Source organism: Hemicordylus capensis, chromosome 6 (genome assembly GCF_027244095.1).
Source record: "Hemicordylus capensis ecotype Gifberg chromosome 6, rHemCap1.1.pri, whole genome shotgun sequence".
NCBI classification, from domain to species: domain Eukaryota; kingdom Metazoa; phylum Chordata; class Lepidosauria; order Squamata; family Cordylidae; genus Hemicordylus; species Hemicordylus capensis.
This window is the reverse complement of record NC_069662.1, coordinates 4,720,068-4,747,986: the sequence shown is the minus strand read 5'-3', so window position 1 is coordinate 4,747,986 and position 27,919 is coordinate 4,720,068. Positions and strand designations below refer to the sequence as shown.

The window sequence follows — 27,919 nt, the reverse complement described above, 5'->3', positions numbered from 1 at the left end:
TGTGGGGGCTGGATTTCTAGGTCAGAAGATATGGCTTCCTTACAGGCAGACTGGCTTGAGCCTGAATTCTTCTCTTGTCAGAAACTGACACTCATGAGAGCTAGGGATATTTTCTTTTTAAAAGAATCTCATTTCCCCCCCCTGAGATTCTTTCGTTTCTGCCCAAACTGCTGCACCTCACAGGTCATATTCTGTTCTGCATCTGTAGCATCATCCTTAATGGTAAGAATCTCTACTGTTGGTTGGGGTGTGTGTGTGTGAGAGAAAGGGCTCATATTCTGCTGTTTTCAGTTTTGGAACCGATAAAACACTGATCTACAAGAGAACACCGCATCTGCGGCCCTTCTGTCTCCTTTTCTAAACGCCTCTTTTTCTTTGCTGCAATCGCGATCCTTGTGCCAGATTCTTAAGCACTCCCCCATCTCCCCCCCCCCCCCGCCCCGAGAAAGCTATGTATTTGGGACACTGTCGGGAAAACAACAACTCTCCCATTCTCTTTCAACAGAAGAAGAGTCTAGGAGGAAAAACCGAGTGTGCATTTCAAGGCCTTTATGATGTGCATTGCAGTTGTCTTATCTCGCCGCCCCCAGGTGCCATAATGTCCTAACCACCAGGGAGGGGGGGGTCTGGGAGGATGATGGCAGCAGGGGGTGGGGGAGAGAGATTAATTACGGGGGTATGCATTAAGGGGACAGAGAGCAACTATGGAATTATTGGCGACAGGGTGGCTACGGAGAACAGTAGTCTTGCCCTCTCTCCTTTCCAACAAGCAGCCCAGGCCGAATGCCAGCAGTGGCCCACAGCCAGTTTTGCAGAGAGAGAGAAGCCAGATTTCACAAGAGCAATTCAGGGTGCATTGCTGGAGTGCATGATGGTGGAGCTGAGACATCGGCCTTGAGAACGCTGGTGCAGATTTGAACACGAGAAGAGCCTTGCGGGATCTGATCAAAGGATCGTGGAGTCCACAGGGACCAGCTTCATACCAGTATCTCCTAGTAGACTGCAAGCAGAGCGTGATGGCAACATCATCGTATTCAGAGGTAGACTGCCTCAGAACACGGAGGTTCCATTTAGCTAATAGTTCCCTTTAGTTAACTGATAAGCCTCTCCTCAGAAGAACCCTGCTGGGTCAGAGCAAAGATTCATTTGTCCAGCATACTCTCTTCAACAGAGACTATCCGGATAAACAAGCGTGAATGAAAGCAACAGATGTCCCTTCTTGTCCCCCCACTCCTGCAACTTTGAATACAATGGTATACTGCTTCTGAATGTGGAGGTTCTATTTAGCAGTTGTGTTGAACAGCCATTGGTTGGCCTTTCCTCTGTGAGAATCTTCTATTAAGTCATCTGGGGAGTCTGTGAGAATGGAAAGGTACGGGCCTTGCAGGGATGAAGGGCTGGAATACAGAGTGTGTGCCAGATGGTTGAGACTATTGCCACCTTTGGAAAGGCGGCTGAGATGTTGGGTGGCCTGGGGATGGGGATTTAGTGGAGAGGGGGATGCTATTGAGGTCTGAGAGACACAGAACAACACAGGCATGTCTCTGAGCATACACAGAGTGCCTTTTCCTCACCCAAATTCCTCAGCACTACTTGTCTTGGGAAACAAGTGTAGTTGGTGGGAGGCAGGGGTGATCTTGACTTCCGTCCTGCAGTCTGTTTAGAATCCCCTGTGATCTACTGGTGAGTTTTAAATGCCAGAATGCACACTCAGGATCTTCTAACATTTAAATCAGGAGTTCTCCACCTTGGGTCTCCCGATGATGATGAAGATGGACTACAACTCCCATCACCCACTGATATGATTCGGCAGGGAATGATGAGTCCATCATCTGGGGACCCCAAGGTTGAGGACCTCTGGTCTGAAGCATAACAAAAATCTGTGTTAATGAGGTGCTCCTGCTTATGGATGGAGGAAGCATCATTTTGGGACACAAAAAGGCCCATCAATCTTTTCATGAATCTTGGAAACGAGCAGAGTACGGAGGTGATCCACCAGTGGACTGCAGTCCCTTCCACCCTTAATATAAGGTGCTTGGGGGGTCCAACAGAGCCACCTATCTCCCCACCTCTGGCTATTAGCTGGTCATTTAAATTGGGGGAAGCTGTATGGGGAGGAAGGTTAAAGGAAGCCTTCCGCATCCCCAATCCAAATGGCACGCGCCCCACCCCTGTGGCTGCTTTTAAGCCAAGGAAAAGGTTTTTGCAGAGCCGATTTTTGGATCTCACATAGTTTGGCCCCCTGGATGTAGGTATAATTAAAAGTGAGGGGAGATGGGGATATTGGAGGGGACTCTGTCCAAAGAAGCGTAACAGGAGCAGTAGATGAAGACTAGGGGGTGGTGTTGGTTTAATTTGGAGGGGTCGGGTTGAGGATTTGGACTGCTTGCATTTATACCCAGGGAATTGGGCCATAGCTCAGTGGCCGAACACTTTCTTTGCATGCAGAAGACCCCCGTTTCAGGCTCTGGCAGCATCTCCAAGTAGTGCTGGGAAAGTCTCCTGCCTGAACCCTGGAGAGAGAGCCGCTGCCAAGTCAATGTAGACCAGAGCTTCACTATTTTTCAAGTGGGGACACTTGGGCAAAAAAGAGAGCCATTTTCCACCATGCTCATCTCACAGTACTGCGCTTTTCTCAGCACTGGGAGGGCGCTTTAAGAGAGGCAGAGCCGTCTCTTAAGAGCTCTAGGTGGAAAGCCCTAGGAAGGGCTACACATCCCAGCACTTCCAAGATGGTGCAGGAGTTCAAGAGGGCTCATACCACCCCCAGCAGTGGGCAAAGACCGGCAGTGCATGGTGAGAATTGTCTCCGCATAAGAAGTTGCCATATACTGAGTCAGACCACTGATCCATCTAGCTCAGTATTGTCTACACAGACAGACAGCAGCTTCTCCAAGGTTGCAGGCAGGAATCTCTCTCAGCCCTGTCTTGGAGATGCTGCCAGGGAGGGAACTTGGAACCTCCTGCATGCACGTAGGCAGGTGTCCTTCCTCTGAGCTGTGGCCCCATCCCCAAGGGAAATATCTTGCAGTGCAAACATGTAATCTCCCATCCAAATGGGGACCAGGGTGGACCCTGCTTAGCAAAAGGGGCCATTCCCGCTTGCTGCCACAAGACCAGCTCTCCTCCCGGGTGCCAGGGGGACTGCAGAGTTTTCGGACAGAGCTTCACGCCCGGTCCAACAATTTGGGAGTTCACGGGTTGGTGGGGGCTGGTGCTGGCCCCCAGGGCCTTGCAATGGAGAACACGGAGCGAGATGGACCCCCAGCAAGACGGCTTTCTATGTTCCAGGGTTCAGACAGGTTGGCAGAGTCCAGAGAGGGAATCTGGGGTCAGGGTCAGGGGGAGAACTGAGCGGGGCTGGGCTGGCAGCCGGTTTTCGAAGCAGCCCTCCTTGCAGCTCTGAATTGCTGGCTTGCGGATTTAATTGCAGGGTTGCCACGTAGAGCTGAGGGAAGCAGCTGCACGCCGCTTTGTTGTCAGCCCCCTGGGGGGCAGGGGAACATTTACCCAGTAGGGGGCGGTGTTCTGGCGCGCCCCTGCTATTGTGCCTGCCTGCTGCACCCATGCGCAGCCTGGCCTCCCTGCTGGGAGGGAGAACAATCATTGTTCCTGGGGAACGAGGTCCTCTGTCCCCATCCCCATTCCTCAGGGGGAGCAAATGAGGATGGGGATTGTCCTCATGCCAAGGCAAGAATAGCACTCTAGGGGGGACCAGATGCTAATCTAGACAGGGCTCCTCCCTCTTTGGCAAGCAGCCAGAGATTTGGTCTTGCCTCTGGAGCGCTGCAGTGTGACAAGACACAATTCCCAAAGGCACAGTTCACCCCTCCACACCACCCCTTTTCCCAGGGTTGCCACCTTTTCCTCTCTGGCACAGAGCCTCTGATCTTTAAACTGCTGAGTGACAAGCAGGCATTCAAGACGGAGGTAGGGCTTGTTCTGTTGCTACACTTCCATGCTGGAAAAGAAACTGCTATACTACACTCCCGCTTGCTAAAGGTAAAGTTGTGCCCTCGGGGAGTCGGTGTCGTCTCCTGGCGCCCACAGAGCCCTGTGGTTGTCTTTGGTAGAAGAATACAGGAGGGGTTGACCATTGCCTCCTCCCGCGCAGCGTGAGATGATGCCTTTCTACCCAAGTGTTAAAAGGTGCAGTAACTTCACCAGGAAAAAGAGGTGGCAACTCTCTTCCCTGGAAAGCAGTGGGGTTAAAAATTGAGGGTGGCACAAAAGGGGTGGGCAAGCTGTGCCCCACATGTTAGATTTCTGAATCGGAAATTGGGGGCAGTTGCGGGGGGCAACAACATTTCTGAGGGGTGCTTACCCCCACCCCAGCCACCCCTGGGGTTGGAGGAGGGAGCTTCTTTGGATCAGAAGCAAAAGAGTGGTAGGCAGGGGTTTGTTTGATGTGGGGAGTTGGGAACTCGTCATAAGTGCCTTTTGAGCATGTGCAGAGTGTCTGCTGTAACCCAAACAATTCTGGAACTGGGGAGAGGTTGGACCCTTTTAAAAAGAGCAGACAAACCTCTCGTCTGGCTTCCATTCCTTGTTGTCAAACTCTTGTCCTTTGGCGCCACCGTGCAGACAAATGAAGGAACAGCTTCTCTCTCATCTCACAGGCACCACCACACTTGGCAGAAGAGAAGCAGCCTTTCGCTCACAAGAGTGCTGTTGGCGTTGTCATGCACATTTGTAGAAGCATGCGCCTCCAGATGTGGACTGTGTTTGCTTGTGCAGCCCTTTCAGAATGCGGCCCCAAAATGGCTTTGCAGTCTTTATCTGCAGCTGACGACAGATAGGAGACTGAGGCATAAGAGATTTGCCCAAGGTCACCTGGTAAGCCTGTGGCTGGTAGACTTTGAGCCTAGCTGTCTTCCACTGAAATCCTTCTGGACCACATCCAGATCAGATTGCCAAGACAAAAGGGGAAAGTCTCTCTTTTATTATTATCTCGGCACAAGAGGGAGGAGAAACCAGGGTGGGGAACCTATGGGGACAGAGAAGAGAGTAAACCGTGTTCTTCTTTTACCTATTCTTCAGGCACCTTAGGGCTATAAATAGGAATCATTGAAATCGTCCCATCCGTCTCGCCACACAAAATGCAGACAACTCAAAAAGTATTTTCTGGGTGGTTTTTTTTTTTTTAAAGACTTCTTTTTATTATTTTAAAAATCCATCAGTATCAGAAAATCTGCTCTCCTTACTTTCCCCACTGATTAGGGGTTCTCAGCCTTGGGTCCACAAATGTCAGACTACAACTCCCATCATTCCCAGCTCGGCCATTGCAGCTGGGGGTGATGGGAGTTATAGTCTGGGGACCCAAGGCTGGGAACCCCTGCATTGATATTCAGTGGTCAATGAGATGGAGAAAGCTAAAGTTTCAAAAATAAATAGAACATAAAACTAAACTAAACTTGGAAGAGGGAGCTGAGATGGACGGGAGGGGGAAATAAATTCATGCTGAACACCCCACATATTTGGGAGGCAGACCACAAAATAAACATTCTCGCTTACTGGCCTTAGCTGCTATTCACAAGGGCCCCGGCCTCATGCATGGCTTCATGCAGAAACCACCACTCCAGGGCTTCTCAACCTTGAGTCCCCCAGCTGTTGTTGAATTGCCACTCCCATCACCCCAGGCCACAATGGCCAGGGATGATGGGAGTTGTAGTCCAGCAACATCTGGGGGCCCAAGCTGGAGAACCCCTCCACTACACAAGGCACTCTCTTAGGGTGCCGTCACCTGGAAGTAAGCCCCGTCACACGCAGTGGAACATACTTCCAAGTAGACATGGAGAGGAGGGCGCTGTTGGCTGCCGGCTGCCCCTCATTACTTAGGCTCCAAGCAAGTGTGACTGCAACCATACAATGCACACTTGAGCATATGGCGATTCAGCCCACATGTCTCTGTGTGCCCTTTACCTGGACAAGCAGCCAGTTGCTTCTATGTGTGCAAATGTTCACACACACAACTCCACACTCCGCGATCTGGTCAGGTTGCACAGGCACAGGCAACACACACACAGGCAGCAGCTCCATTGTGCACAAGTGTGTGCCGTTGTGTGCCCAGTTGCACACACAGAGGTGCATACATGAATGACATCCCTGGCCTCCATTTCCCTACACCCTGAGGGTGCAATGCGGTGCACACTTTCCGGGGAGTAAGCACCTAGAACGTGGGGGGGGGGTCTCAGCAAACTGCCCGCTTGCTCCCCCCACCACCAAGGTTCAGGATAGAGCTTGGCCTTGGTGGAAGGAAGGTCGGGGGGCAATGCGTCGTCCACAAAAGCTGTAGACCCAGAGGTTGTCTTGAGGGTTGGCAGTGGGTCCTTCTGAGGGCCTGGACTCCTGGCAAGGTAATTGCCTACTGCTGCTGGACACACACACCCCTGCACGTCGGCCCCAGTCACAGTTTCACCCATGATACAGGGATTCCCAACCTTGGGTCCCACAAAGGTTTGTTGTGGCTGTGGACGATGGGCGTTGTAGTCCAGCTGGGGACCCAAGTTTGAAAAACCTGTGCCATAATATATTCCATTCTGACCATGCACACACTTATGCCCACAAGCACACTTAAAATTCACACACATGCGCGCGCGCGCACACACACACACACAAATGCACACCTTTTCCTATAGCAATAGGACCTGCCTAGTATACTGTTTTGGGGGTTGTTTTTTAGTTTTTGTTTTTTAATGATTAACATAACTCTCCATTTGCAAGTAATGCGGGAAGGTGGACTTCTCAGACTTCCCAACATTCCATACTGGATCCGTTCCATGACGCCATCGCCTTCTTCCACCAGAGTCCTGCTACCGCCCTTTGGTCGTTGGACTCTTGGAAGAAGACACAGAAGCGGTTCACTGCGGGCGGATCTTACACTCACGTTCACGGGTGAGCATCAGATCCCGGGATGTAGGTGAAGAGGGAGAAGTTAACCTTGGGGGAGAGGGAGAGGACAAAGCTGTTTTTTTTTAAACTGACATTTGGAAGGCCCATGGCTGTGCTTTCTTTTGGAACGCAAACATTATTTAGGCTTCTCGTTTGACTTTTTTGGGGGGGTTGCTCTTCCAGATTCTTTCTGTTTGCCTGCAACATTCGCCAAATCCCCACAAAGGCCCACAGTAACACTGTCCCCTGTCATGGCATGTCCGCTACATTTTATTTCCACCGCGCGGTTTCACCAGGAGCAAACGAAAAGGAGGAGATGGCCCAGCCGTGGGGGCTGCCTCCCAACTGCGGCGTGCATGGTCCGCCCAGCCCAGCATGATCTTTCCAGAAGGTTCTACCCAAGGTTGCTAGTCAGATGCACCCTCGTGCGCTCCCTTCCCCGTAGCATTCCCCCTGCTAGAAAAGCCGCCGGCTGGAGCAGAAGGGGGCGACATGCTACAAAGAAGGGCCTCCCGCTGAAGGCAAGAGGGTTTTCTTCCCAGCTGATGCCTCCGTGCAGGAACATCATCACAGGACTGATGTGACACATGAGATGCATATGCCTGCACTTTCCAGCACTAATGTGGTTTTCCAGTACACAGTTGTACATTGTGTAGAAAAAACAGTTTTGATTACAGGCCTATGTTTGGTGTGTGAGCGAGGGCGTGAACCCTGCCACCGCACAACCCCCAGATACTGACTCCAGTCCCGTCCCTAGCCCCAGCTACCATCCTGCTCCCCATAGAACTGTCACTCTAGGACAGAGGTGGGCAAACCTGGCCCTCCAGCTGTTGAACTGATGAGAGTTGGAGTTCAGGAACAGCTGGAGGGCCAAGTTTGCACACCTAGGAGGAAGATGGAAGCATTACGACCATCAAAACTCTCTCTCTTCCCCCTCTGTCTGCAGATTTGGGGCATATCTACACAGCAGGCTTAAACTGGCTTAATAGTCCTTCTTTCCCCCTCAAAGAATTTGAGAAGTTCTGCAAAGGGACTCTGGGTCCCTTTTGAGGAGAAGCAGTGCTAGCTATAGAACCAAGATGGGTTTGCTGTGTGGATGCACTCATGGCCGCGCCCTAGCTCTTTTGCGCCCCTGGTGGTGAAAAAAGGGAAATCTTATCAAGAGCTGCAGCCTCAAGCCACCCTTTGGCGAGGAGAAAGAGAACAAGGGCTCCTTAGTCCACAGCGCCCCCTTCTGGCCAGGTTGGAAAAAAACGACTCCCCAAATCTGTCTCCCACTTGATTTGCACAGTCTGTTGTGCCCGGAAGGGAGCTCTTCATAGGTAAAACTGTGCCAGTGAGGTAGGCTGAGGAGTAGGAGGCTCTGCCTCTTCTCCGATGTACCCCTTGGCGGTGTCCCCCAGCAGCTTCTGACAGCGGGCCTTGTAGACGTCCCTTTCATGGGCCACCCGGGCCATCTCGACACGCAGGGCCTCTAGCTGCTGAGCCAGCTGGGACTTCTCGGCCTCCAGGATGTGCCGCTGCTGGACTCGCTTGAAGCGGCAGGACTGGGCGTAGCCGCGGTTCTTCAGGGTGCGCCGTTTCTGCTTGAGGCGCTGCACCTCGTCCTTGCCCAAGCCGCGGAGCTGCCGGTTCAGGTCCCGCACCGACATGGAGACCAGCTGGACGTCCGAGAAGCGGTCGGAGAGCAGGGCCAGCTAGACAGAGGGAAGGAACCGGGGAAGAAGCGGGCGTCAGTGGGCGAGGGAACCCAAACCGCTGGGAAACGGAACTGGGGAGTCCCGGCCAGAGGTAGCCCGACAACGAAGCAACACGAGGCGGCCGTATCGGTGGAGGGGAAAGGAGAGCATCCCCCAAAGAACCTGGGGGGTTAAGCTGAGGTTTGTTCCCAGTGAACCACCTAGGGAGGGCTCTGGATTTCTACTGTGGGAGGGGTTTGTTTGTTTAACATATTTTAATACCACCCAAAACTTACATCTCTGGGCAGCTTACAAAATAAAACAAAATAAATGACAACAAAAAAAGTTAAAACATTACAACAGTTTAAAATTGTAAAACAGTGTTAGAACTATTACAAGCAGTATATAGTTAATAGCCTGGGTGAACGCGCGCGCGCGTGTGTGTGTGTGTGTGAAAACTTTAAAAAAAGTTGTCAGAGATGGGGAGGCTCTTATTTCACCAGGGAGTGTGTTCCAAAGCTTCGGGGCAGCAGCAGAGAAGGCCCTTCTCCTTCCACCAGACAAGCCGGTGGCAACTGCAAACGGACTTCTCCTGATTATCTCAATGTGCGGTGGGGTTCATGACAAAGAAGACGTTCTCCTAAATACCCAGGGCCCAAGCTGTTTAGGGCTTTATAGGTTATAACCAGCACCTTGTATTTTGCCTGGAAACTTATTGGCATCCAGTGCAGCTCTTTCAATACGGGAGTAATATGGTCTCTCCAAGTTGACCCAGAAACCAATCTGGCTGCTGCATTCTGGACCAACTGTAGTTTCTGGACTACATACAAGGGCAGCCCCACATAGAGCGCATTGCAGTAGTCTAGTCTGGAGTCTACTAGTATATGTACCACTGTTCTGAGGTCATTTGTCTCAAGAAACGGAGGCAGCTGGCATATCAGCCAAAGCTGATAGAAGGCGCTTCTGGCCACCGCCTCAACCTGGGACACCAGAGAGAGGCTCGGATCCAGAAGCACCCCCAGACTGCGTACCTGTTTCTTCTAGGGAAGTGTTTAGGAAAGCAGAGCAGGGATGAATCCATCAAAACAGAAAGGCCTTGGGTCATCATGGCTGGGGATGATGGAGTTGCCCGAGAATGTCTGGTTGAGAACTCCTGACCTAATGCAAGCCTCCTTGGTAACCACACTCTCTGATATGTGAGTCTCATTCCCTCATCCAGATGTGGTTCCCCAGTGATGAGTGAAAGGCCCTCTGTATGTGCTCAGGAGGCGTTGCCTTGCTTATTTGCAATCTCGCCTTGCTTGTTCACGTTCCAGTACCACAAACGGGTGCTGTGGAGCCCTTCCTTGTTAAAGGAAACCGCTGACTTGGAAAGCTCTCCTCCTAATCCCAGATGCGTGAGGCCTGGTTATGGTTATTTAATGCTGTGGAGAAAGGCACTTAGCGCATGCTCAGAGACACTTCAAGTAATTTACTCCGGGGGTGGGGGACAGATCTCGGTTCTGAAATCAGGCCATTTCCCCTGCATTTCTTCTGCCTTCCAATACTTCATACCCCCTTTAATTTCCCCTGAGCCAGGCACGCACGCGGTCTCCCCCCCCCCGGCCGCCTTTTTTGTTTCATCTCACCTGCTGCTGATCTCCGCTGAACCCTTCGGTTGTCCCCAGGAACCCGGGCAGCTGGGGAGTCGTGCCCCCTTGGAGCCCCCCTTCTGCCCCCAAGAGCGCGTCCACAGCTTCATCCAGACCTGGCAACATCTGGCCCTCGGGGCTAGCCCCAGCGGCCGCCGCCAGGCTCTGGTGGAGGGATGCCATCCAGTACAGCTCTTCCAGGGTGCACTTGGGGTCCCCGGCCTTGTCAAAGGTGGGCGAGGGGGGCACCGAACTGCATGGGGTGGAGTTCAGGGAGGTGCTGCCCCCCGGCCTGGGGCCCTCCTGCTTCACCTCGAACCTCAGCAGGTCAAAGTCGTCGAGGTATTCCAGAGCAAGGGGGCTGGATGGCCGGGCACTCATCCTGCACGGAGGGGGGAGAGAGAGAGAGAAGATTAGGCTGCGTGACGGGGAGGGATCCTCGGACTGGGAAGAGCCCTGGAGGCGCTGAAGAGCAGATTGATGGATTTGCAACTGGCACAGCCAATTTAGCAGCCTGTGCTTGTGTGGCTGGCCCGGGGGCCACACCGGCACTTGCGAGGCTCCCTCTGTTCTCCCTCCTTCTGCAGATTGGGGGGCTTCTGGAACCAGCCAGCGTCCCCATTGGGATTCCGTGAGAGGGCAGCATCGTACCAGAGCATGCTGGCTGGGACCAGGGTGCCAATACCCTCTTCATTCATAGGAGAGGAGAGCTGGCCTTGTGGTAGCCAGCCTGACTTGTCCCCTTTGCTAAGCAGGGTCCACCCTGGCTGCATTTGAATGGGAGACTAGAAGTGTGAGCGCTGGAAGATATTCCCCTCATCCGGGGATGGAGCCGCTCTGGGAAGAGCAGAAGGTTCCCAGTTCTCTCCCTGACAGCATCTCCAAGATAGGGCTGCTGAGAGAGACTCCTGCATGCAACCTTGGAGAAGCTGCTGCCAGTCTGTGAAGACAATACTGAGCTAGATAGACCAATGGTCTGACTCAGTATATGGCAGCTTCCTATGTCCCTATTCAGCAGGTGCATGGAGGAAGTGTAACGGCTGGATTGGCCTGAACGTCTGTAACACATTTGCTTCAGTGAGCCAGTTTGAGGGGCTCTTGCGCCAGTTATATGACTGGTTAGGCACCAGTCATATGGACTAGTACCTTAGGTCGCTTCGCTTGCATGCAGCCCAAGGCCAGCAAATTAGTCTCTTCTTACCCAGCCCTGGATAACTCCCCCCCATTTCAGGGACCCCCCTAAAGACCTAGATCTGTATGCAAAGAGGATGCTCTTGTCAGGCAAGGCTGACCCTCATACAATAAGTCAGCCTGCATATTTTAACTTATTGTGGTGGAAGACCCTCTTGGATTCCAGTTCCACACTCTTTGCATCATGTGCACATGTCACACTCCTTGCCTGGCAGGCTGGCTTTTCTGTTCACGTTTGTGCTCCTTTTGCATATCTTGTCATGCTCTCAGCTGGTGGGTTTCCACATGCTGCTGCTCTTTCTTAGATAAGCATCACATCTCAAAATGATCAAGGCCCTTCAGCCGCTAGCCATCCTACAGAGCACAAGCTGTAAGCTGCAGTTCCCTGCCCCCAGGAGGTTTGCAATTGCGCCAATGCAGGCATGACACATGAGGTTAAGCAGGGGAGGGAGGGAGGATGCAGGACATCGAAAATCCAAGGTGCGAAGGGCAGAGAAAGAGAACATAATAAGGGCCCGTCTGGATCAGACCAAAGGTCCATCTCCTCCAGCATCCTGTTTCCCACCTAGGCCAACAGGATTCCACATGCAGGACATGAAAGTCACAGCCCTCTCTTCCTGTTGCTCCCCAGAGGCTGGTATACAGGGGTACACTGCTTCTGAACATGGGGGCTCCATTTAGCCATCATGGCATAGATAGACCCACATTCATTTGGCTAATCCTCCTTTCACACCATTCAAGCCCATGGCCATCCCTACGTTTTGTGCAAGTTCATTTCCTAAATGAATGACGTGTTGCGTGGAAAATGTCCTTTCTCTCCTCTGCCCTGAAGGCACTGCCAGTCAAGTTCACTGGGTGACCCAGAGTTCTAGTCTCGAGGAGGAAAAGGAAGGGAAAAACTTCGCCCTCGCCACTTTCTTCACACCCTGTCTAATTTAATGAACCTCGACTGTGTCTCCACTACTTGGATCATCTTTCTGCCGGAACTAAGAAATCCCAAACACTTCAGTCTTTCCTTGCAGGGAAGGTCCTACAACTCTCTGATCATTTTTGGTTGGGCCTTTCCCACCTTTACAACCCTTTTTGATCAGAAGAAAACTGTTCAATCGTCAAACAAAAACAGAAATCCGAGGAAAGGATACACTTTTTTTTAAAAAAAAATGGAGAATGATAAAGCGGCAGGGATCTCAGAGGGAAAGAAATTCCACAGGTTGCCCTCTGCCAAGTGCGTCTTTGCATCCCTCTCTGGTGCCCAACCGATGACTGCTGTGCCCACCTCAAAGCAAAGAAGCGTCTTGTGGCACCTTAAAGGCTGACAGATTTGTTGTGGCGTGAGCTCCGCCTGCACCCACCTGTTTGCTTGTGCATCCATCTGTTCCCCTGTCCAGCTCCTGCCTCCAGCTGTTGCCCTTCGGACCGTGCCAGGGCTCCTGTGCACTCGTGCCAGGGGAGGGTGGCAGCTACCCAGCCCAGAGACCAGAGCCCGGACACCAGGGTCCCATTTAAAGCTCCGGGGAAGCTGAGCTCATAGGAATATATTATCCTCTGGCCAATGGGGACCTTGGACTTCATTAGCATACCAGGAGAGGCCGGGCACCAGGCTCTCTGCCCTTGTACAGGCCTCCTCCTCCACCCCCACCCCCCGCCGGACTGTGGAGTGTGTTAGTTAAGGGTGTCCCTGATCTCTCTGGCTCTCTTGGAGGAAGTTTCGTTTTGCTTTCAGCTTCCTCATCTGAGCAGCGGCAAAAGCCACTGCTCGCTCGCGCCCTGGCCGAGAAACGGAGACCAAACAAGGCAAGGCTGAGAGGGTGCTGTTGGACTCCCCACTTGCTTCCAGGGAGGCAGCTGAGTTCATCCGTTGCGGCGAAACCACCAAAGTTTCCATGGACTCAAACATGCTGTGTCAGATGCATGATTCGCAGCTGGCACGGATGCACCCAGGGCGAAAAATGCACATCTGCTGAAGCGCGAGGGAGTCCATGAAAGCTTCTGCCGCTCCCAACCCAATCGTTTAGAATAGGTGTTCCCAGCCTTGGGTGCCCAGAGGTTGCTGGACTACAACTCCCATCATCCCCAGCCACAGCGGCGGGGAATGGTGGGACCTGTAGTCCAGCAGCCTCAGGGCACCCATGTCTGGGAACTCCCGATTTAGAATAACCAAGTGCCTGACTCTGTACAGCCACAATAATCAACGATGCTTGAAAACCCATGTGAGCATAGGAAGCTGCCAGTCAGAGCCTTGGTCTTGCTGGCACAGAATTGTCCACACTGGCAGGCAGCAACTCTTCAGAATTTCAGACAAGGGGATTTCCCAGTCCTACTGGAGATGCTGCCAGGGATTGAACTTGGGACCCTCTGTATGCAGCGCAGGTGTTCCACCAGGGAACTATGACCTGCTATACCCTTAGGTGTGTTCCCTAGAGTATCTTCTCCCCGCCCTCCTTCAGAATCCACTTCTGTGTAATCCTTGTTCTGTCTCTAAGCATGTTTAGAAGGCCTTTCCTTTCTGAAGGGAACCAACTGCTCTTTTTAAAAAGCATGTTCAGAGTGCCTTCTCCTTCTGACAGGAAGCAGCTATTTTAAAAAACACACACCCCAAAACCCTGATTTTAGGGAGAGTGGTAAATTGGTTTGATATCCTTCCTCTTCCCAATGGACTTCCCAAGAGCCAGCGTGGTATAGTGGTTAGAGTGCTGGACTAGGACCGGGGAGACCCGAGTTCAAATCCCTATTCAGCCATGAAACTAGCTTGGTGACTCTGGGCCAGTCACTTCTCTCTCAGCCTGACCTACTTCACAGGGTTGTTGTGAAAGAGAAACTCAAGTATGTAGTCTACCGCTCTGGGCTATTGGAGGAAGAGTGGGATATAAATGTAAAAATAACAACAATAATAATTAATTATCCCAGGTGTGTATGGAGCAGGCTGTGGCTACCCAGTGGCAAAAGAAACACACACTACCACTGTTCCCTCTTAAGGCGTGCATGCTTCTGTGCGCTCACAAGCTTTCTGATGTCTTCTCAGTTAATTTTAGATCCCGCTCAGGTTGAATCAGGAAGGCCTCAGTCTGAATGCACGTGTGCACACACTGCCTTGATGCTGCCACCCAGAGCAAAACTTATTCCGCAAAATAAAAATTAGAGGGCCCACTGCACACTACCTATGGTCAGAGACACTTGTGACCGCACCGTATATTTCTGGGATTTATCTTTGGCACTGAAAATAGACTTTGGGGCTGAGCCTGGGGTGAAATGAAGTAGCGAAACAGGAAATGACCACATCTGCTGAGGACATGTAATCCCCTCTGCCTCTCCCCTTCCCTCGTTGTCTCATTCCTGCTTGAAATGTAGATTGTAAACTCCTGGGGGCAGGGACCTGTTGTTCCTCTGTTGATTCTATAATGTGCCCTATACAGTGATGGTGCTGTATGTTTAATAAATAATAACAAATGCAGATGAGAACTCCCACTTTGCTTGCAAACACAAAGAGAGAGAAAAGGCCCCCCCTGCTATAGGGCAGAAGCCTCCGTACCCCTCTGGTGGCAAATGATTCAGTCTGGTGAAAGGAAAAGGCATTGTTGCCATGCAAAACCCAGATGGGTGGACATGTTAAGCAGGGGTTCTCAATCTCCGGTCCCCAGGTGCTGGATCATCTGCATCCAGCCATTGTGGCTGTGGATGATGGGAATTGTAGTCCAATGCCATCCAGGGACTTGCAGCTGAGAACCCTGGTCAAGGTGGCTTGGCACCTGATTCGCCACCACTTGATGGTGAATGTCGCATGTGGGGCATATTCCAGATCCCGTCTCCCACATTAACAGAAATACAGGACAGTCGTGATGTCCGTTTCATTCGGCCACAGGACCTGGATGGAACCCTTCGCTACCCTCCCCCAAAGCCATTGCTCATGGCGGGGGGGAGGGCAGGGGGTCCGTTGCCAGAATCCAACCTTGGGGCCTGGTTGCCATGACTTCTGCCCGCTCCAGCCCAGGCCTACCCGCTGCCTAATCCCCAGCGGCCGCCAAAACAATAGGGCTGGGGAGTGTTGCTAACCCGTTGTGACAGGGGATTCTCTGCCTATTCAGGGTGACGTCACCCTGTCATCAGGCCTCACCCCACCTCCCCGCGCCTCCCTGCCACCCCTGGCGTGACCTCCCCACCTGACCGTGCCCTGTTGTGAAGCTACCAAAAAAAAAAAGAGGGAGGGGGGACACATACAATAATACACAATTGGGCCCCCGCACAACTCCACAGCCCCCTGTCCTGCTTGCCCAGCTGAAGCCCCTCAGGGTCCTCCGTGGCCTCACCTCCTCCAAAGGTCCTAACCCTGAGAGAGCCTAAACACAAAAACCCACCATTTTCATTCTACCGGGGGTGGGGGGAGGATGTTTGCAATAATTCTGCGCCTTTAACTGCCCTGTGGCAGGCAGAAATCCCACAGGTAAAGCTTGGCCCATCACTACAGCCAGGGGAGGTTGCACTATTATTATTTCTGCCTGTCAGTCACACATATTAAGAGGCCTAACCCCTCCTGTATTCTACCAAAAGAAAACCACATGGCTCTGTGGTCACCACGAGTCGACACCGACTCAACGGCACAACTTTACCAGGAAAAAAAGACAGCTTGGTTCTCTGCAGACTAGACTAGACACATGACAAAGGCTTAAAGCAAGCGTTCCTAACCTTAGGTCCCCAGATGTTGGACTACAACTCCCATCATCTCCAGCCACAATGTCCTTGGCTGGGGATGATGGGGGTTGTAGTCCAACAGCATCCAAGGACCCAAAGATGAGAACCCCTGAGTCACAGCTTGTTAAAGCTTCACCTCTTGAATTCCTGCCAGATGTTAAGGGCATAGGAGCCCAGCCAGAGGGGAAAAAAATCTTGACAGTTCTGTTTTGCCATCTTTGAACCCCCTTCGGAAGTAAAAACTCATTGAGTTCAACAGATCAGTTAACCGCAGGAACAGAGTATCTGCGGATGGGTTCCCTGTTGTTAACCAGGGGGCTGTAATGTTCATTTCTGCATCGTAATTGTGTTTTATGTTACTTTGCAAATAAGGAAGGCGGGGAGTAGATTCACCCTCTCAAGCTGTGGAAAAGCAGCCGCACAGAAGTGTGCTCAATAAATCAAGACCAGATCCCAGCAGTCTCCTTGATGCCAGATGTCAACAAACAAAACTGAACCTGCTTAATCACTTAATGGCATATATTCTCTGTTTAATTGGCCCGTCTTTCTCTCCCCCTGATGGCCCCTTCTCGCCCCCCCCCCAACCTCGGTGACCCACATTTTCCCCTTGCCTAATCCTGACGCGGGTGACACCTTTAATGGGTTCTCAACCCAGCCAAGCGGATTGTCCCCTCCAACCCCACTGTGTCCCCCTCCTTGATCCCAGCAACAAACAGGCAGATTACCTGAGTGGGGAGACTTTTAATGGGATCTGGGGAGTGGGCCAGATTTCTCCTCCTGGATCAGCCAGGGGTTAAACTTTTAACCCCTACAATCCACAGGATAAGGAAGGCAAGATTATCCTTCCAGGGTGTGAGGGGTTAAACGGTGCCGGGCAGGCAGCCAGGACTCCCGGCTTTGCCAAAAAGTGGATGAGGGTCTTGTGGGTTGGAGCAGTGGGGCTGGGATGCCTCAGTTTCTCCTGGCGGGCAGAGGTTAGACCTGTGAGCTCTCAAGGGCACACGGTAGACTACACTTTACACTACACCTGTAGTCTAGGTAAACCCCTGCTAACTGAGCAAAGAGACACCTTTTAAAGTGGTGATTCTCTTATATTTAGCAGGGAGAGAGCAACTGGCCCTGTCCATCTCCAGCACAGCATCCCTCCAATGGCTGTCACTGGTGTCTACCTTATGTTTCTTTTTAGATTGTGAGCCCTTTGGGGACAGGGGACCATCTTGTTTATGTATTATTTATCTTTCTTTGTAAACTGCTTTGAGAAATTTGTTGAAGAGCCGTATATAAATATTTGTATTATTAGTAGCAGCATCTACTTGGCATGCAAAAGGTCCCCGGTTCAGTCCCTGAGGGTCTGAATTACATGAATTGAATGATGGATTACAAATCCCATCACCCCATGTCATTGCGGCTGGGGGTGATGGGGTTTGTAGTCCCAACAACTTCCGGGGACTGAAGGCTGAGAACCCGTGCTTTCAAAGGAATGTGTCCTTTGGCTATGAGTGCTGCTGCTGCCAGTCAGAGCGTGTGGCACTGGGCTGGATGGAACATGATCTGACTCAGTATCATCAGGCAGAAGCAGACTAGAAGGGCCTTAGTCTGGATCAGTGAAACAGTTCTAAAGTTATTGACGAAGAATGCAGGCGTCAGGTCACTTAGACCGGATTAGTTCCATTCGAACCATGCATGAGATCCTAAGTTTGCACTCTTGCTCTGCCGATTTAAAACGCAGTGGCAGGTTGTGGGGAAGGCGGAATGCTCCAGGTTGGCTGGCTGGCTGCCATCTTATCTCCTGTACCACCTTGAGAATTTGCTTGATAACAGCCTGAAGTTCAACAGGTAAGGGTTCTCCCAGCACAGGGATTCAGGACTAGGGAAAGCCACATCTGTTGAACTTCTGCACACTTAAAGGAATAGGAGCTATGCCAGAAAGAAGTGGGGGTGGGGGCCGGGGGGGGAGAAGCCAGTGGCAGCTTTAGATAAGAAGGCAATTATATGGAGCCTGGAAAGGACTCCTGATCTCTCCGGGAGGAGGGGAAGAAGCAGGGTTCACTTATGCCTTTGGCAACAGGATCCTAAATATGTTTACTCAGAGCTAAGTCCCCATGAAGTCAATGGGAGGCAAGTCCTTTGCAGATGTCCTGGGACGGCAACCTTAGGGCCAAAGTTCCTTGGAGTAAATTGCTGGGACCACATTTGGCCAATCCTAGACCTCCACCGGAGGGTAAGATGTTAAAGGAGGCAGCGGCTGGAAGGAGGGGGGGGGCATGTTTCCAGCAACTTGTTATCAGCGCCAATTCACAGCTGCTCTCACCACAAGGGCTTCGAAGCACAAATCTGACTCTTTCCCCTTCCCTCCTTCAGTGGAGCAGGGTTGAAAACAACCCAGGGGTTTTCCTGGCTTGGCGCATTACCTGTGAGACCCGTTTGCCTGCTACCACCGCAAGGAACAAAATATAGGAAGCCTCGTTCCCAGAATCATTATCTCCTAACCCACTAGGCCACACTGTCCTCTGAGCCTGGAACTCGGGCGTTCTGGTCCCCACCATCCCTTGCTTTAAAGAGGCAACAGTTCTCCAAAATAGTGCTCTGTCCTGTTTTTGCTTTGCGTGCCTAACCCAGGCGTGCTCAACTTAGCGCCCCCCCAGCTGTTTTTGGACTACAACTCCCATAATCCCCAGCCACAGTGGCCAATAGCCAGGGATTATGGGAGCTGTAGGCCAACCTCTGCAGGAGGGCCGAAGTTGAGCAGCCCTGGCCTAACCTCTGGAGTTGGGGTAGGCTGCCTCGGCTCTGCAGCTGTTGCTGAATTAGAGTTCCCATAACCCCCAGCTGCAGTTTATTGCATTTGGGGATGATGGGAGTTGTAATTCAACCACAGCTGGAGAGCCAAGGCAGAGGAAGAGTATTCCAAAGGAGTAGGGTTGACACATTTTCTGGAAACCCAGGTCTGATCTAGGTTCCAGGCTTTCTACCTAGTGCCCATCATCTGTCTGAGATTCTAAGCTTTTGTATGTATATTTTTAAAAGGTAAGTTTCTAGACCTCATGTTTATGGAGAAAAACAGAGCAGAGGGCTCTTACAAAATAATGCTCTATTCTGACTACCCCGCCCCTTTTCTAGCAAACAACAGAAAAGTTTCTGGCTTGATTGACAAGAAAGGGAAATAGTGAAAAGCCCTCCATGGCCTATGAAGGGAGGGGGGGCGGTAGGCCTTTTGTGGATAATGTCCTGTTGTTTCTATTGGCCAGATAGAAACCTAGAGGCGGGGAGTGAAGTTATTCACTGCAGCATCACGGAGGTACCAAATGGCAGAAATCGTGTATAGTGGAGACAGGTCCGACACAAGGACAGGTTAGTTATAATTCTAAATCAGAATTAGTTAGAAATCGTCTTGCAGAAAGGCTGTGTAGCTCGGTGCTGGAACATCTGCTTTGCATGCAGAAGGTCGCCTGGGCTGGCAGCATCTCCAGAGACGCCTGTCTGAAACCTTGGAGAGACACTGCCAGTCTGTGTCGGCAGATCTGAGCTGGATGGACCAATGGTCTGACTCAGTATATGGCAGCTTCCTATGTTCCAGAGACTGGGCTTAACTTGAGCCAGGACTCGGTTAGGGCTTACTCTTGGAGCCGGCTCTTAACAGCAGGGCTGCATTTGGAAACATCTGCAGGAGAAAGGCGACAGGAGTTCTCAAATGTGGGTCAGAGGATGTTGGACTACAGCTTCCATCATCCACAGCCCCACTGTGGCTGTGGATGATAGGAGCTGTAGTCCAGCAACCTCTGAGGAGCCACCTTTGAGATCCCGTAGTATTTATTGATTGATTGATTGATTGATTGATTGATTGATTGATTTGATTTCTATACTGCCCTGCGTGGTTTACACAGAGAAATAACAAATAAATAAGATGGATCCCTGTCCCCAAAGGGCTCACAATCTAAAAAGAAACATAAGATAAACACCAGCACCAGTCACTGGAGGGATGCTGTGCTGGGGGTGGAGAGGGCCTGTTGCTCTCCCCCTGCTAAATAAAGAGAGCCACCACGTTAAAAGGTGCCTCTTTGCCAAGTTAGCAGGGGTTACCATACAGTAAGAGGTTTTGACTGCTGGTTTTCTCTTCCGTCTTGAATGTAGCGACACTTTTTCCTCAGAGCTAGAAGGAGAATCCAAAAGAGCTGGCTCCCAGAAATCCTTGCTCATTAGCCCCAATCCCTTGCGGGCTCTATCAAACAAAACTGGGCAGTCCTGGTTCCCAGAATCCTTTGCTCCTTGGCATGAGTCCCCAGTTGGAGCTAGGCATTTTTGGAGTGCAGAAAGTCTCAGATTCAGCCCTTGGCAAGATCTCCAGGGGGGCTACTAGGCATGGACCTGGGGGCCCATATCCGTGTGCCCACTCTCTTAGAGGGTTGTGAGCCACTCCGAGCAGTAGTGTACTGAAGGAACAGGGTGAAAATATTTTAAATTTAAAAAATAATCAATAGAGGGTGCCATGATTTTCCCCAAGGGAAAAGAGGGTACCTTTTATATTTCTGGAATGGCGTGGCCTAGAGTTCTGAAATTGCGCACAGATGTAGGACAGGTTAGCAGTGCACTGTGTATTGATCTTGAAGCAAATTGGTCAATCTGTTGATTTTTAATGATTTTTTGAATGAAAAAAACTTCAAAAGACTCAAAGTCCTATAAGTGGCTTGTTTGCAAAACATTACAAAAACATCTGGAACTGAAGCCCCACCTTGGAACATCATTCCACTCCCATGTGGAGGAATTTGCCCATTGCCTTCATTAAAAAGTGCAACATGGCCCTCCTTTTGCCCAGTCCTTTACATTTCCAGAATGACAGGGCTTAGAGTTCTGAAACTGGCCCAAGATGGGTTTATTATGTTTATTTTTATTGCAAGGAAATAGGTCAATCCTGTCAGGGGTGTAGCTAGGGGAGAGGGGGCCCGTGTTCATCCCTCTCTTGGGCGGCCCCCCAGAGTGAGGGAGACAATGAAGAAAATAGGGAGGGAGGGATCTGGAGGGCCCTCAGGAGCTGGGGGCCCGTGTTCTTTGAACCCTTTTGTTCAATTATAGCTACGCCCCTGAATCCTGTGATTTTTTAATGAAGGTTTCCCACAAATGCTCCGTGCTCAGCATAGTTTGTGATCCCAAAGGTCTGCATGAGAACCGTAAAGCAAGGGGCATGTGTTGTGGTTTGAATTTATTTTCCTTATAAATGCATTATATGTCCAAGTTGGTTTTGTGCTTGAACTGTGGAGCAAGAGACACAAATTGTGTCCCAGTTAGTTTACGAATGATCAAGAAGCTGTGTGAATCCAGTGGGGGCCTGCATGGTCTTGCAGGGGCGGGACGCAAATGCACTCTGACCCAGATTTGTGGGTTTGTGATGAATGATCAGAAAGACGTATGGACCCTTTGCAGGGTTGTGTAGTCTCCACCCCCACCCCCACCCCCACCCCCACCCCACACACACACCACCTGGCCCAGACCTGTGGGTTTGTGATGGTGGGTGCTTGTTTTGCAGTGGGGCTCCTGTAAGCTCATTAGGTCCAGGGTCCAAAATTACCTAGCTATGCCTTTGGGTAGGGCTGGGAAAGATCCCTGTCTGAAACCTTGTGGAGTTGCTGCCAGTCAGTGTGGACAATACTGAGTTAGGTGAACCAAGGGTCTGACTCAGTGCAAGGCTGCTTAATTGAATGTTCATATAGGAGCAGAGGGGCCCTGCCTTCCAGGATCTCTTGCTTGTGCTAGGGATTGAGTTCTGAGTTCCAGACTCCCCTGTTTGGATCCCTTGCAAACCCAGACCTTGATGGTGGTTCCTCTTGCCCTTTTCTACCTGCAGACACAATTTCCCCCTTCCATACCCACAGGGAGATTATAGGGGTTAAAAGTTTAACCCCTGGGGCCTTGGCTGATCCAACAGGAGAAATCGTCCCCTCTGGGACTCTGATCCCATTAAAAGTCTCCCCACAAGGCTAATCCACCTGTTTGTTTGTTTGTTTGAAGGGGAATCAGGGAACGGGGCGGGTGGCAGAGGAGGGGGTGAAGGTGGCTCAATCCGCTTGGGGGGGATCAGAGCTCATTAAAGGTGCCACTCAGGCTGGGATTAGACAGGGGGAGATTTCTTAACTAGGAGGGAGGACACTCTGGGGAGGGGAGCGGGGCCTAGTGGGTGGGGTGGGCCTCGGGAATCCAAGCGCCAGGACACCTGGGTTCTGGGGGGAAAAATGAGGTCACAGTTACTGTAGCAGGGAAGTTGTCAGGTCTGGGGATTTCTGGACACGCTTTCCTTTTGGGGTTACTGCTGCCATCCTTCTCATTGCTAATTCCCACCTCTGATCCCTTGGCACAGGTGAGGGTGAAGGAGGGCGATTATCGCTAATCGGCTCATAAAAAGCTCGGTTATTTTTATTGTCTCTTATCAGGTGAATCCACCTCTGCTAGAAGCTGGAACATTGGCGGGGGGAGAGTCATGAACATGGATACATACACACACACACACCTACCTCTAAGTCACAGACACACATTCCCCTCCTTGTCATGTGTGTCTATACACCTAGAATTGCCACCTTTTTCCTGAGCCTCTGCTCCTGTCTATGCCTTTTAACAGTAGACTGCAGTCAGAAATTAAGCAGGGGATGTTTTTTTTCTTTTTCTTTTCCCTGGCAGATCAAGTGATGGAGAAAAGTTTCACCTGTTAAAGCTCTGCTTGTTGGGCTGCTGTTCCAGGTACAGGAGCAGTGCCAATTTTGGTTGGTTTGTTTTTTAAAGTGACACAAATACCATCTTCTGTTCAGTCTCTCACCTGACTTTGCCTTTCACTTGTCTAGCAATGGCACAAGTTTCATTTGTTCGCCACGTGATTTGGCTCCCTTCATATCCCTGCGTGAACTTCTTATGAGGCAGGAGAGGAGGGCAACATGGGACTCTCCAGCTGTTCTTGGGCTACAACTCCCATCATCCCCAGCTGCAAGCCCTCAACGACTACAGGTTGGCCCTCCCTGGGGCAGTATATTCAGAATTCTCTTTCTTTCTTTCTTTCTTTCTTTCTTTCTTTCTTTCTTTCTTTCTTTCTTTCTTCCTAAAAGCAAGATTCTAGACTTTAACGTTTGCAAAGGTGGGCTTGAAAATGTGCAGGAAATAAGTGAAATCTTGGGCGCTAAAGAGTCCTGGGACACTTTGAAAACTGACATGCCTAGATGTAGGTGGGTATGTGGCCCGAGTGTTCATAACCAAGTGCTGACTCTGTTGGAGGTGAGAATAACCTTCACCATTGTGGCAAGCAGGTGTGTCGGAAGCTGCTTGTGAACGGCTCGGGCCAGTGAGCCAAGCCACACACAGTGGAGGAAAGTGTAAAAACAAAAAGAAAAGCCAAAAACCTAATACTCTCAGGGTCAGAAGCTGACTTAACCTGGCATCTGCCACCCTTTCAGGGAGGGAGGGAGGCAATTTCAGGGCCCCACTAAGGGTCTTTTTACCCCTCACCCTGTTGCCATCTGGTCTTCTCTGAGCTGCTTTCTTTTCGCTGGTGAAGGGGGCCTGAAGAGCAATAAATGGGATTACAGGCTGGAAGGCCACGTATTAGCAGACAGCTAAGGAGCTTCAAGGTGTGCTAGGTAGAATATGTGCGTGTGTACAGGGGCGAGGTGGGGGAGCTTAGAAATCAGTGATAACGAAAGGCCTTTGTGTCTTGTTTTGTTCTGTCCACCTGCGCATGTGTGCACACTTTCAGAGCCGCAGAGCGCGTGTACAGTTCCTGAAAAGGGAGGTGTAAAAGCTCAAGCTGTGCCCTCTGTCCTCGAAGCCCTTAGCCCAGGGGTTCTCAGACTCGGACTACAACTCCCATCATCCACAGCCACAATGGCCGAAGGCTGTTGTGGCTGTGGATGATGGGAGTTGCCGTCCAACAACATCTAGGGACCATGGTTTGAGATCCCTTGCCTTAACCCCCGCCCTAGCCATGTGGATGCTGCTCGGGATTACTCAGTGGTGAGAGAAAAGCACTCTGCGCATGTTCAGATTCTCAGGATAAGTTCTGCAGCTGATTCCCCCACCACTGCAAAGAGACTTAAATCTTGGTGAACTGAGCTTGGTGAGAGGTCCGTTCTCTCTCTCGCTTTGAGGGTGCCAGCTCTCGTTCTGAATCAGAGGGGTGAGGAATGTGCCTTCGTCCGTTCAGCTGTGGTTTCCGTAAGGTCTATTTTGGTGTCCTGAGGAAGATGCATGGCAGGCAGAATAGCTGCGTCGAGGTGGCAACAGCAGCCCAGAGAGGAGCCAGTGTGGGGGAGATGGGTGCTAGCCCGGCTAAATGTGACTCAGCGTCTCACAGCTGGAAACCGTGACTCAGCACCGAGAACGCCCCACCAAGGACCGGTGCCCATTTTGCAAGTCACTTCCACGAAAAGTACCCAGGTTCAAACGTCAAAATACATGCATGTGCACATTGTCAGCTGCGGTGAACAGAGTTGCCAACTGCCCATGAAAAGTTGCCAACTGCCCATGAAAAAGCAGCCTGGCTTGTTCTTGTGTCTGTCACGTGCAGAAATCAGCAAGTGGAGCTTCTTGCAGCCTGGAGGCCTCTGCAGGTGGAACTGGCGGGTTAAAGGCAGAGGTGCAGGAGCCACTCAGAATGTTGGCAACCATCAGTGTGATTGAAGCACATGGACACTGATGTCCCTGTAAGAAACGTGGAAGTGACGACTGAAAGCAACATTCAAAAGAGATTCTCAAACCTGTTGGAACACAACTCTCATCATTCCTCTCCACAGTAGCTAGGAATGATGGAACTTGTAGGTATCTATTTATTATTATTTTTTATTATTGTCATCTATTTACACACAGTCTACCAGAAGTTATTGACTGGATTTGGTACTTTAATTATCAGGCCCATTCCAAGGGTCTAGGATAACTAAAGAAAAATTAAAAATAGCGTCGTAGTAGTCGTGCTGTCCCGAGTAGTGTGGCCTTCTGTAGCTGGTGTGTTGTAATTTTATCGATGCCCAAGGTGTCGAGATGGTGTTCAAGTTCTTTTGGTACTGCACCAAGGGCACCCACAACTATTGGCACCACTATTGTTTTCTTTTTCCAGAGCCGCTCAATTTCAATCTGAAAGTCCTTGTATTTAGTTATTTCCTCCCGTTGTTTTTTGCCGACTCATCTATCCCCTGGGATTGCAATATCAATTATCAGAACCCGGTTCTTCTCAATGACTGTCAGATTTTTGCCTCCTCATTTTCTGTGACCTTCTTAATTGGATGATTCCACCAATTCTTGCTTGCTGGCAATTTGTAATACTCGCAAAGGTTCCAGTGGATCATCTCAGCAACTTTATTGTGTCTTTCCTTATCATTATTTGTTGTTGTTGTTATTAATCATTAACTATTAATTTACAATATTTCTATATTGCCTGATATATGCACCTCTGGGTGGTGTACAAAGTTAAGAAACACAACAAATGTAAAACAATATAAAAACAGTTACAATTCACGAAAGAAAACAATCTCAGAAGATGAAAATGCATTAAATCGTTTAAAATTTTCAGTTAAAAGCCTGAGAAAACATGTACGTCTTGAGTGTCCCGTGACTTCTGGGGACCCAAGATTGGTAACTCCTGGCCTATAACTGTGCCACATCCATCCATTCTGGACCAAGCACTACTGGTTCTGCCTTCCCCGCCCACCCTGGCCTGTAAGAAAGCCCTTTCCTAGAGACCTTCCAGAGGAAGATCAATATCTAGGAGAGGCTCCTTTTTGATATGAGGTGTTGGGTGGATACTCTTGTGATGAGAGGAAGGCACTTTGTACATGCTCAGATGAGCAGCTGTCTGTCTGTGGATACTCTTGTGACAAGAGGAAGGCACTTTGTACATGCTCAGAGATAAGAAGAACCCACATGGACCAAAACCTGATGCCTCTGGGAAGCATTCAAGTGGGGTGTGAGGGCAGAAGCCCTCCTCTGCTGTGGCTGCTTTCCAGCAACTGGTCTTTGGACATAAGTTATCTCTAAACTTCTCAGTTCCTTGTAGCTATCCTGGCTGGGAGCCATAAACCTTTCTTCTTCCATGAATGTTTCTAATCCTTTTAAAGCAATCTAAGCCTGGAGCCCGTATTAAGACTCCACACGTGCCACTGCTCAAGCCGCCTTTTAGCAGGCAGTCAGACTAGGACCTGGTCTCTGCTTCAGCCAAGGGTTCTTGGTCTCAGGTCCCCACGTGCTGTTGGACTACAATTCCCATCACCCCCTGCCACAATGGCAGCTTTTGCAGCGGGTGGTGATGGGAGCTGTAGGACACCGTCATCTGGGAATCCAAGGTTGAGAACCCCTGACTTAAGCTGTCCCGTTTCAGGAGCTCAGACGAATGGGGTACTGTCTGGTTTTTTTTTATTTTAAAGAAAAGGCATGGCATCTGGAGAGAGGAACATAGGAGTTTGCGGGGGGGGGGGTGTATGTGTCCATATCAGCTGACCCACTCGTGATCTCTCCTCCAGGGGTGACTTCAGTGGATAAGAGGTGAAATTAGTGTTTTTGCATGTCAGCAGCCCAAAATGAGGAACTTGTAGACCAAAAGGGAGGCTGTTACCAAGAAAACTGGAAAGTGCAGGCAGAGGTTGGAGGGAGGGAAAGGCGGCGGGGGGAGTGCCAAGGCCACGGGACAGGGGAAGTGAAAAAGCAAAAAAGACTCCCCTCACGTGCTCCAGAGTGGTTTACTCAGACTCTGTAGCAAAGAAATCCCATCGCTTGTAGCACAGGAATCCCAGATTGTGCTAAGAAATTGTTCCCAGTGGTGATTTAGCAATGCAAAGTGCAACAGAGGACTACATGAGAGCCCTCCCAGTTGGCACAGTAAGGAACACACATTAGGTTAAAGAAATTAATCAAAACCTTGTGGTGGTGGCTGCTTGCTTGTGACACTTCTGCTGTTGGCGAGTGTGAATGGCCCCCTTTGCTAAGCAGGGTCTGCCCTGGTTTGCATTTGAATGGGAGAGTACATGCAAGCACTGTCAGATATCCCCCTCAGGGGGTGGAGAAGAGCATCTGCATGCTTACCTGCAAAAGGTCCCAAGTTCCCTCCCTGGCAGCATCTCCAAGAGAGGGCTGAGAGAAATTCCTGCCTGCAACCTTGGAGAAGCCGCTGCCAGTCTGTGAAGACAATCCTGAGCTAGTTAGACCAAGGGTCTGACTCAGTATATGGCAGCTGCCTGTGTCTCAGAGGTCCAGGCTCTCTGGGAGTCTACCCTGAGAGTTGAAATGATGAGTTGTGGCCATGAGAAATGCTCCAGATGGGCCCATATCAGACAGGGGCGCCATATCTCTCCATGGGCAGGGAGGAGGAGTTCAGTATCCCTGGACTTCCCAGCTCACTTCCTGGCTTTTAATTGTGCCATATTTGAAGAGATTTAAGGGACAGATAGGATGAGAAGCTGGCAGTCGGGACATTGTATCTTCTTGTGGGATTTAAAACAGGAATGGCCAAAGGGTACAAAATGTCATTGTTCTCCGTGTGATGATCTGCCAGCCATCCCCTGGCTGTCTTCATGCTGTCCTTCCCATGCATGTTATGTCTCGATTAGGGACTACCTCATATACTTTCCCCTGCATTGTGTCATAATCTGAGTCAGACCCTGGGTCCATCTAGCTTAGAATTGTCTGCACAGACTGGCAGCAGCTTCTCCAAGGTTGCAGGCAGGAGGAGTCCCTCTCAGCCCTGTCTTGGAGATGCTGCCAGGGAGGGAACTGGGAACCTTCTGCATGCAAGCAAGCAGGTGCTCTTCCACTGAGCTAGGACCCCATCTCCTAAGGGGAAATCTTACAGTACTTAACATAGGGAGTCTCCCATTCATATGC

At 50.7% G+C, this 27,919-nt stretch overlaps 1 protein-coding gene across 2 annotated transcripts; it reads right to left on the bottom strand.

The window, feature by feature from the left end:
- Positions 1-7,135: 7,135 nt before the first annotated feature.
- On the bottom strand, positions 7,136-12,844 carry NRL (neural retina leucine zipper). Of its 2 annotated transcripts, XR_008310065.1 has the most exons (4): positions 12,745-12,844; positions 10,199-10,583; positions 7,776-8,588; positions 7,136-7,706 (listed from the first exon to the last, which is right to left on the bottom strand). XR_008310065.1 is itself a non-coding variant. In XM_053263173.1 (3 exons), exons 1-3 carry the CDS (start codon positions 12,762-12,764, stop codon positions 8,208-8,210), a joined length of 786 nt encoding a protein of 261 aa, XP_053119148.1. In that variant the 5' UTR covers positions 12,765-12,844; the 3' UTR covers positions 7,136-8,207. The 2 variants fall into 2 exon arrangements, 1 of the variants encoding a protein (XP_053119148.1); XM_053263173.1 differs by having other exon boundaries at positions 7,136-8,588.
- Between the last annotated feature and the right edge of the window lie 15,075 nt (positions 12,845-27,919).